The 11,613-nt window shown below is 36.5% G+C and overlaps 1 protein-coding gene across 2 annotated transcripts in view; it reads right to left on the reverse strand.

The window, feature by feature from the left end:
* The window catches only part of map1aa (microtubule-associated protein 1Aa), a 30,982-nt gene extending 21,258 nt beyond the window's left edge, over nucleotides 1-9,724 (reverse strand). For both annotated transcript variants that reach the window (XM_056258981.1, XM_056258980.1), the window contains exons 1-2: nucleotides 9,526-9,724; nucleotides 8,080-8,181 (exon numbers count right to left, since the gene is read on the reverse strand). In XM_056258981.1, coding sequence (XP_056114956.1) covers nucleotides 8,080-8,181; nucleotides 9,526-9,709 — 286 coding nt within the window. In that variant the 5' untranslated portion in view covers nucleotides 9,710-9,724. The remainder of the gene's footprint in view (nucleotides 1-8,079; nucleotides 8,182-9,525) is intronic.
* Between the last annotated feature and the right edge of the window lie 1,889 nt (nucleotides 9,725-11,613).

Consider the following 11,613-nt stretch of genomic DNA (forward strand, 5'->3'; position numbering starts at 1 on the left):
ACCTATATAGTAATTTTCCTAATTCTACAACATTAAATTGTTAAAAAATTACTTTTTCTTAAATATGTGCCCATAAATCTTGGTCAATTGTGTTACTGTACCATACTTTGCCTTTAAATTGGTGGAATTATCTCCCACAACTATGTAAAATAAATGATGTCACTTTCCCCTCACTGATAAGATCTAAAGCACTGAAAGGTATGTGTGCTCTCTCTGAGAAAATATTTTAATTCAAAAAGTTCTTACACCAAGAGTTATTTTGTAAAACCTTACAATTGTTACCACAATATCAAAAGGAAAACAGAATTTATCGCTGATCACACAACAGTGGGTTGTTTTAAACAACATCTTTTAACCATGATTTCATTAGTGCCATGTGCTCTTAGCATTTATGCTAACAAGTGGAGTTTTGGGCTAAAAAGTTTAAAATGGTCAATTCTGTTACCGTCAAACCCTGTTACCAAGGTAGAGTAACAATGTTGACAGTAGTCTGGAAGTAACTTGTGTTTGGCAAGCACTAACTAAATTATTAAAATTTAATGTTTTCAATGAGATACTGGAAACAATTTCTGTTAGCGAACAGTTTTTTTTCATAACTTTTTGAAATGCAAAATGTATCTCCAATTAATCACTTATATGACATTTATAAATTTACAGTGAACTGAGGTAAAGGGAGCCCAATTTGCTAATAGCAGGTAAAAAAAATGGTTCTGAGTTTGAGAAAGCACTGAAAGGCGTTCCACTTTGCCTGTATTCACCCTAGTTTTACATCCAATGGACTAAAACATTTTAAAAAATATGCATAAATATTTTGCATCATGAAATACCTTTACCATGACCCATCCCAAGACTGGTCAGTTAAATAACAACATTTTAAGCGCTCTGTATAATAAAATGTATTATTATTATTAATACAAAGATTCACCACTCTTTAAGTGTTGGCTTATTACATTTTGCTATCTGTTCAATAATACAGTAATAATAATAATACACAAATACTGGACTCTTGGTCATCTTGAAGATCAAAACACAATCCAAAATCTCTCTTGAGACTAGGTTAGGAGTTTACACATTAAAATCGGACATTTTTTCCTTCCGTCTAATAAATCACTTTCAAGATTGTAAAGCTCTGCATATCAAGAGGCCCTGCATGTCTCTTTTTACATATATATTCTATAACAATATTGTTTATGTTCACCATGAACATAAGCAATTCTCTCTTTTTCAGCCTATAGGTGCTGTAATTGTCAAGAATGACAAGTTAGGGCCATTTAGCAGTTTATGTACAGCTGATCCCAGACCGACAGCTGCAGGGCAAGGACTGCCAAAATCTGCCCCTTTAACTGCACTCCATCAGCATTCTCTAACAGACAGTCTGCCTGACTCTGACCACCTCTCTGACAGCGAGCCAGCGCAGAACTGTGTTTACAGTAGGAGTGTGAGGACACTGTCCAATCTGGAGATTTTAGTAATATTCATACTGCATTAAAAACAAAAAACAAATTACCTATAAATGAGGAAAATCATGATTTAGCTAATTCCATTTGAAAGATGTTTTTTAATAGAGGGATTGAGTTTTTAATAGCCGGAGGTGATGAACGCGTCTAGCTGCTACAAAAAGGGTTTGCATTTGTTAAATCAAATTTAAATTGATGCTATTACAAGATTATAAATAGACACTTCCAGACATATCCTAAGCAACTGTTCAAAGCAGCAGTCTGGCTCTGCCGCACCCTTGCTGCTAGACAGCCTGTGTCCATCTCTTGAATTATCTCAGTTATTTCATCCATTCAATACAGTCCCAAGATAAAAGCTTGCTCTTGCAAAATCAGTGATGCATTAGCACATTACCACAGAGTTAAAGCCTCTTCTGTAGAATTTTGCAGCAGAAAAATGTAGATGGAAAGCTTGATTTATCATGTGTTCTGTTAGCACGTCAAATGTCAAAACAGTCTTCCTATGGTCAAGATTCTTTACAGACACTATTTTAATGCTCTACACCCTAGCAGTGGGGAATCATGGTTTTGCTTACTACAACAATAACCCCCCCCCCCCCCCCCCCCCCCCCCCCCCCCAATTTTTGCTAAGACCTTTGGTCCAGAGTCTGGGCGTGGGCTCAGGTTTCACTGTGGTGTGTGTGTGTGGTGCAAGATCCAGCCCTGCAATCAATGTCACCATCAAGCAGACTGGAGTCGCCTGAGCATGAGCAGCATGCTGACGTTCAGTGTTCATGTGCAGACTGCAGGGGTATAAAAGAGCAGAATCAATAGCCCATCCTGAATTATTAATCAACACACCAGACCAGACCAATGTAAAAGCGCTCTCTGCTTCGGCTTCATAAGTGGAGAGATTTATACTTTTACACTCTTGTCTTAGAGAAGATTTGCATTTCCCATGCTAACGTTGAGGTGAGATAATCACAAATCAACACTTCACCTAACAGCTCAAGTTTCAGGGCTGTTTGTGAAAAATCAGCTCCATGTTCAATGGTGTATAGTTTCCCAAGATTAGATTTGGCAGTTTTTAGCATTTTATTTCAAAATAAAATCCTAGTAGATAAAGAGAAATTATGGTATAAATAGCTTCACCTGTGAACTAATTACATTTAAACTCCCATTAGATATCATATAATAAGATGAAATGTTCATAAACAAATGTAAAAGCTATTGAATTAGGTTGGAGAATGGCGTCTCCTCGTCTTCTATCAGAGTGAGTTGCAGTTGCTCCTGTGATGATAGACTCATCACTCATTTTTCTCCGCCCTGTCAATTTCCTCTGTTTATTGATTTAATTATGCTCTGAGCATCACATAGAAACTCATGCAATTAAGTCCCAACTGCACATTTGGAGGCTTTCACAACCAAACGTGCTAAACATAAGGGCTATTACAGCAGCGAGCTGTGGTCGGAGTCATTAACGTGTAGCGTGTTGCTGAAAAATCCAAATGAATTGAACAATGCCTGAGACAGCTGGGGCCATGGTGACCATTCCAGCCTCCTCCCTGCTGCCTCTGGGGAGGTAAAGGGATCTCTAATGATTGTTCAAGGACCCATCCATCTGTGTCGGTTGTAAAATCCCTGGCTGAAGTTTCAGGAGGCAACAACACATATGGGAATAGCAACACATATGGGAATTCTAGATTGCACTTTCATCATAATATTTATTTCAAAGTCAATGCAGTCATTTTATCATATACATATATATACATATATTATATACATAAGTATATATAAATACATGTGTATGTATATCTATATACATATAAATATAGGTGAATTCAAGTGATTGCGGGAGACTTTTTGCCATTGAGATTCACCCCTATCTTTTGTCTAATAACCATCTGAATTATTCTAAAAATACCCCATCCATCCATGGCATATTTTTATTCATGCATTTATTAGGATGCAGTTTCTTCCTATACAAATAAAAATAACAAAGTCAGAACTGCTCTTATTCACGTGCTTAACACCTTGCATTAACTAAAAGTCACTCGGTTTTGTGCTCTGACATTTCCAAGTCAGCCATGATGACACTGCACTCACATCCTGATCAGTATTCCAAGCACAGCGGCAGGAGTGGCAGCCCAGCCAAACCGAGCATGCTCAGTCCTCATCCATCAACTTCCACTGCTGGCTAAATCAATGCAAGCCATTTTTGTACAGAACAGAGCAGCAGAGTGACTGGCACCTGTCAGAGCCCAAGGTGAAGTGGAGGGAGCGCTTCTGTGTGGAGTGAGAAGAGGAGATGCTCCCCTGATCTCATTACTGAAAGAGTTTATTCACACGTCTCCCTGTCAGTTTCTGTCTCAAATGCACCGCAAACAAAACCAGCAAGTCTGTCTCCACATATGGTGGCGGGACATGGACTAATACATCTCCCCACTGACACTATACTACAATGAAAAACCTTTTTTCATATTTTTTAGGAATAATGGAATTTATGGAATAAATTAACCCTTGAAACGTTGTGTAGGTGGCGAAACACTAAATGACGTGCTTTTGGGTGCAACAGGTTTGCATTTTTTCAGTAGTATTTTTGTAAAGCACCTGTGGGATGGGTATGCTTTTCATGGTTTGTGAAATAACTGGATGTAATGTAATATCCACCCTGTAACCCAGTTATCAATATGGGAATTCATTATTGATAGAAGTTAGTTTCGCTGTGTGCACTATAGCAGAAAAATCCACAGCTTACAAAGACAACAACTTGTCACTGTCAAAAAAGGCAGACCCGCCGCATGTAAAAACAAAGAACATCTTGTTTCCAAGACTCTCTGCTGAAAAAGCTGCAGCTTTTGCCTGTAAGCCAGAATTAGAGGAGTAGTAGACAGGAGTATTTCACAGGTTCAGTCCACTTCTGGACAAGATCAAACTCTGTTACTAAATGGATGCAGGGGTTCTGTCATAGAAATTCACTGAATTACATATGAATGTGCCAGATTTACAATCTATAGAAACTACCTTCCGTTTACCATCAATGTAGCCTACAGTATAGCCAGCTGAAAGCTTTCAAAAGAAGACACTCCTCTTTTATACTTCAGTGTGGGTTTCTGTCAAAAGTTATCATACTGCTTCAAATACGCTGATGTTTAGTTCAGGTTCTTCAGGAAGGAAAATGAATGACCCAGTGAACAACAATTTGAAAAAAAAAATGACCTGATTTTTTTCAGCCTATCGGAAATCACAGTTGAGATAAACATCATCGTTTATGCTCCATTTCCCAGTGTTGTTTTTGCTGAAATAAACCTCAAATAGAACAAAATAAAAATATTAGACGAAAAAAGCTAAACTTAAAAATCCCAAACAAAAAAAGTAAAAAATGTTGGAAGTTTTAAATAAGTTTAAAATGAAGTACTAAGATGACTTAAAACAAAACGGAAATAAAAGTTAAAGCTAAATAGAAAAATATATAGGCTATATAAAAAAACAGAAACACAATGACAAAAATACAACAAAAAAACCTGAATATAAAAATGAAAGCTAATTCAAAATATTAGTATAAATAATGCAAAAATGACCGTGCTGATTCCTGTACCCCATGTGGGAGAGCTTTCTCAATGTGCTTAGTTCATTCAGACTTGTAGCAACACTGATTCACCTCTAACGCCCAAGTTCAAACAGTATTTGGCCCCACTAAGTTTCCTTGGTCCCAAATACTGTTTGAACTGGTCTTTTGAGGTTGACGGACCATAGAGATCACTGGATTTGCACTTTGCTGGCTCTCTACAAAGTCTGCCCTTGAGAGTGAGAAAAAGCCTTTATGGTTTCAAAGCATTTTTGTCCCTCAGTAGTGGTGGAGCATTATATCACTTTATGTCCTGCCCTTATTCAGACTGCTAATTGCATCTTTCACTTGAGTGCACACAGCAGAATAGCTTTTCCCCCTCACATGGCTTGGGGAAACCATTAAAACAAAGTTTGTCTTAACAATAACTTAATAGGCCACTGTTAGTAAAATTTATTTTATCAGCAGTGTTATTTTAGCATCGAGATTTTCATATTTTGAAACAGCTCTTATTTTTGTACTTCGCATGTTAATTTTAATTCAAGTTTTAGTAATTTTGCCATTTTTAGTTTAATTTTTTTTTTTATATTTTAGTACGTCAAGGCCCGGTTTCACAGACAGGGTTTAGATTAAGCCAGGATTAGGCCTTAGTTCAATTAGGGAATTTAAGTAGCAGTACTGGTGTGCATCTTGAGAGAAAACAATGGCACTGACATATTTTAAGATATGTCAGTACAAGTTGCTTTCAGTTAAAACAGCTCAAACATGCATTTTAGTCTCTGGGACAGGCTTAAGCCTTGTCTGTGAAACCGGGGACAAGTATAACATTTGTTTTATGGTTTTAGTAACTATAACATATACTCTTTATGTACAGCTGCATTAGCCCTTGGCTTGAACCATATCAAGCATGTTATGGTTCTGTGGGAATATAATTTTAAAAGACACTGAAATAACAATTAACCGTTTGTGTCTTCTCTTCTAACCCAAGTTCTCTCCTCTTTGATGTCAACTGTATAAGTGATATTGATTTTATCTTAGTTCTTGTGATGGTGCTCAAATCCTTTAATAATGTTGTGAAACCCGTTGATCCTGTTGTTTGAATTCTTTGAGATAGGTGGAGTTTCACGACCAGGGGTAATTTTCTGTATTTGTCTTCAGATGTTTTTGTTTTAGTGGTCACTTCTAAGGTTGGGTGTATCCTTCTCTTTTATTCCTTCGATCTAAAGAGGTCACCTCTGAATATTATTAGCTCATAGCCAGGGGTAGTTTCTGTATTGTCTTTAGATGCTTTTGTTTTAGTGGTCACTTCTAAGGCTGTGTGTAAGGACCACACCTTTAAGGACTGCCCACCAAAAGCCTATAAAATATAATGTACAACAGCTCCTTTATTCAGACTTGATGACTGCAGCTTCCAATCTTAATAAAGAATCCTGCTGAAGATACAACCGAGTCTCCTTGTCTTTCATTTCTTAAACTCTATCCACCTTATTTGATGTCTTTAAACGCAGGTGGATAAAAGACAGCTCACAATACCCAGATTCTCTTGCATTTAAACCTGGGGATGGCGCTGAAATGGTTAAAGCATCCCACATGCAAGCACTCTTATACACCCAAGCCCATTATAGACTTCACTATACAGCGATAGGGACTCGCATGGACTGCTTCTCTAGTGAATAGAAAGAGGAGGAAGTCATTTGGAAGATATATTATATAAGATATCATCATCAATACATAAAGAAGGATGATTAATTGAACACTGATGATTAATTCATGCAGCGATAGATAGCGAGTCAGCAGTCACATTTGAGGAACCATATGGTTGGAGGCAGGCTAACAGAGAGTTTAGATTGCAGCCATGACATACATCATCTCAGAATGGAGAGATTAAGAAAGACAAGGAAAATATTAGGTGACAAAACAAGGAGTGATAAGAGTGACCATGCAATCATGTGCTTGCAAGTATGTGTGTGGGTGCTGGTATGCCACGTCGCAGAGGAAGTAAATTTAGATTTAATGCTTTATCCTCTTTAGCTTCATATCTGCTGATGGTTGCAGTATGCAGCATAACATGATGTTATCAGCTGTGCTGCTCAGAAATGCCAACACTTTAAATACAGACAGAAAAATAACAAACGTTATGTGCTTTATAATAGATGTTTTTTTTTTTAGTTAACCACATACTATTTGTTTTTTTTATAACTCAAGTCCAAACATTATCAGCCTACCATTTATTCTTCTTCATACTTACAGTATAATGGAGCCTGTAATAAAATATACAAGTTGAGCATATATTTAAAGTGAAACTATCAAGTTGTCCTGCAGTCCCGGGACTGGGAGTGTCGCTATAATGTGTCTCTGCAAAGCTTGATGCTTTCGATTCTAGTGGAACAATATTCATTGGTGGAGAAGAGATATACAAACTAACTGGCGGCATGTGTATCTCAGTCTTGCTTAATTATGAATTATGAACATCCTTGAAGCACAAGAACAGATAACATGGGCAAAAAACATCCACCACACACTCCAAAATGCATGTACTCAGCTGAACAATTTACATATGTCAATCCTGCAAACAGAGCCACACTGACTTGAAAGTAGAATATTTATGAGGGAATTAAACGAGGTGCAATAAACAAATGCACTCCAACAATGCGCATTAACAGAATGCAGCCATTTCATTGGCTGCGAGAGCTCCGGTGGGTTTGGCAGGACCTTACATCAATGCAATCTAATCTTCCTCCATGTGATTTCACATAACTGTTGTTTTACACTCACCTTCTCATAATTATTAGCTGTCAAATGTCAGGAAGCTTCCTGCTTTCACAAATACTGTGATTCTGGCAGAGCAAACAGATTCTGAATCTCACAACATCAAAGGCTTCTTAAACATATTAGGTTTTGTATGATTTCAAAACAAACAAACACACAAAGCTATATAAAATAATAATAATAAAAAAAACATGGTTATCTGAAATTACATGCTGTTTGTTAAAATAACACAATTAATTTTTTTACCCCCCACACAATAATTTTTAAAAGCTCATACATCATCTTTCTGAAACTTTAATAACTGACCTTTCACCTCTGACGAGAACTGGGCAGAGTGTCTTGCTTCAAAGAGCTTCAGTTCCTTGTTCAAGTCACAAATGGTCAAATCAATATCCCACGACAGAATCCCTGTTAGATGCACATTTATTAAATCAACAGAACACACTGATAAAATATCTACAATCCTCAATATCCAATATTATACAGAGATTTCAAATTTATCATTGATATAACTTCTAAAAAATACATTATGATATCATCTGATATACATGTCTTTGTACATTGTACAACAATTTGTGAAATTTACTGTAAAAAAACAGCAGCTGTGGTTACCAGAAATTTATTGTAGAAATATGGTAGCAAGATATGTACATTTATTGTAAAGAATAAGGTTGTACAGATTTGACCTAAATATTTTTTAAACTGATATAATGTTAATCTACCAACATTATTTAATGTCTGTTTTGTACCTTTGTAATACACTGAAACCACCAAAACAAGTGGTGATGAGAAAAGTCACATGATGAATCAATGTTCATCACTAGCACCTTTTCCATAAGTTGAGGAAGTGCTAATATAGAGTGTTTCACACAAACACTGAACACCATCATGGTAGCACAAGACACCAAAATAAAGCAATAAACATCAGTTTAACAACATTAGATGTAACATAATACTGATAAGACAAAAAAAACTAAGAAGAAACAGTTATTTCAATGAAAATACATAAAATGTAATAATAATAATAGTAGGCTACCTTGTATTTAAAGGTGCCTTTCAAGGCACTTAAGGACACCATACAACACAAAAGTAAATCAGTAAAATGCAAAGAAACAGACAAACAGATCAAACATACAATCAACGAATCTAACAATCAAATCACTAAAAGCTATTCTAAACAGATAAGTTTTAATCTGAGCTTTAAAAAGGGAAATTGAATCCAACTGGCGAATGACCAATGGTAAAGAATGCCATCATTTTGGCGCTGCACAACTGAAAGCCCTACCACCAAATGTACTCAACTTAAAATTTGGAACAGCCAATAATTCTGCTGAGAATGATCTTAACGAACGTGAAGGAGTGTAACAATGAAGAAGATCTGAGAGCTAGATAGGAGCCAAATTATGAAGAGCTTTGTCAATGTGTCAGGGAATGTCAATTTACAAATTATACATTTTTACAAATTATACAATTAACAGGATTTTACTGTAAAATTACATTAAATGTAAAGTTAGATCTATTCAGTGGATATGAGGAAACTTACTGTTAACCAATTAACAGGTTTTTACCGTAGCATTTTTACATTCTTTAACCGTTAAAATAATCAAAACATTTTTTTACAGTGAATGCTCAGTTATTAACAGCTCTTCATGCGGTGCTGCATTTAATAAAGTGTGCAACGGTCTATGTGTGATTACTGAACTCTTCATGCTGACCCATAGGTAGTTGAAAACCTCAAAGTTGTCGACTCACCCCTTTTAATGTGTTCTTTCACTGAATCTAGCAGGTGATCTGTTGAAATTTCTCCGACCACAATGAGAATGTAGTGTCGCGTCTGGCAGAAAGGAGGACCGACACACCGCTGCTGTCCAGGGTGCTGAATAATCTCCCGCTTCTCATGAGGACCTATCGCAGCATCTCCGAGCGGCATTTCCATGGTAACCGAATCTGGAGCTGAGGGAGTTCTTGCATTTCCATGACAACTGCATCCTCCAGCCCACTCAGGGGGCGGGACTAGAGGAGGAGCGGGGAGAGTGGCTCGGAAAACACGTCCTGCTATTGGATAATGCTGCCAACAAATGCCTACATTTCATCATGACAACTTTGCTATCCTATCAATAATGTATTCTGGGACACCTGGGAGAAAGAGTTGTTTACGCTTCATCTGCAAATGACTGCAAAAGAAACCCGGATTCAATCCAGAGTAAATTGATGTTCAAACACTGATGTTTATTGAGTCAAGATTTGTTCATCTGATTTGTGTCAGGAGGCAATCAGATGCCACACAATACTTACAGAGCATCATATACTTTATCTGGAACAACAACTTGTAACACAATGAGACGAGTGTTGTGCTCGTCATTGTTTTTTGAGTAATTGAATTGAAATATATCCTGGTCTTTAGTCCAACAGCTGTTTAGTATTAGAGAGAGAAAAAACCAAAGGAACAAATATGCCAATTCTCGCTACTGTAATTTTAATGTCATTATTAATCTTCAAATTGGAGTTTTGTAATTCACACCCGATTATTTTCCATAAATGAATAATGACTGACATTTGCAAATGACTGTGTGCAATGTTTATCCATTGCAGATGAAAAATAGCTAATATTCTCACAGGGTTTAGTTGTTTGCGTTAGTATGGCTTTTTACTGGCTGATATCTGATGTATAACATTTCTAGTCATGAGTCAGCATTCTTTAAGAGGTTCACTGCAAAGTCCTTATTGCAGGCACTGGAACATGAGGAGAAGGATTGTATACTGCCCTCTGCTGTTGATTTCAACGAACAAACATTACATGGCGTTCACTTGTTAGGACCCATTTTATGCGTCAAATAAAAAAAAATAAAAAAAAACAACACACAGACACGAAACCAATACTTTCTTAAGATAACATAGGACATTTTCCAGTAAGCTTGAGAGTGAAACATCAAAAAGTATCAAATGAGATCAGATACTTTGTCCAAAATCAATATGTAGGTAATCTAACAAATATAGGCTACACAGATGTGTACATGTTCAAATACATACACAAGCGCGCGCACACACACACACACACACACGTTACATTTTTATTGATATTGTACATTTCAAGTGACAGCTTCCCTTAATTTTTTTTTTTTTTTTTTTTTTTTACCAGTGTTTGTATTATTTCCAAAAGTTCAAAAATATCTTCAGCTACAATAATATTGATATTTTGGACAAAGTAGGCTACATTTCTGATCTCATTTGATATTTCCATTTTTTGATGTTTCACGGTCCTATTTACTGGACATCTTATTTTTGATTTTTTTTCTTTTTTTTCTTTCTTATCACACTCATATAGTCCTACTGGTCAGCTTTCTGGAGTGCACTTGATATAGTCAATATTATATAAGTAATAGCTCCTTTAGTGTTATATTTGGTTTCAGTTTAGTTTGAAGCACTTCTTGTCTTGGCAATGCTTCTTTGGTTGTTGGGATAGATATAGTTAAGTAATACGTTTCTATATTATTTTAGCGTTATGTAGTAGTCATAATGTCAGCCACACCAATGACCTACACTGCTGCACATCCCACCCTGGCCACTTCTGATCACCCTAATTCCACTTTTTTTTAACTGAAGAATTCTGCATAGTGACCCGATTGATGGGCTTGTTCATCTTTGCTCCTCATTGATGGTCCTAATGTTTGTCCACTTACACAAATCTCTTTACACACACTTCACCCCATACCGGTTTGCTTTGACTATTTATGGACCCTTATTGACATCTTTTGTTGATGATCATTGCATTTGTTCTACAGGGTAATCTGAACATTGTGTATACTCATCTACATGATAATTGCCAGTCATGTGACCTGT

This window comes from Rhinichthys klamathensis, unplaced genomic scaffold (assembly GCF_029890125.1).
Source record: "Rhinichthys klamathensis goyatoka isolate OS25496 unplaced genomic scaffold, OSU_Roscu_1.1 h1tg000161l_1, whole genome shotgun sequence".
Classification (NCBI taxonomy): Eukaryota; Metazoa; Chordata; class Actinopteri; order Cypriniformes; family Leuciscidae; genus Rhinichthys; species Rhinichthys klamathensis.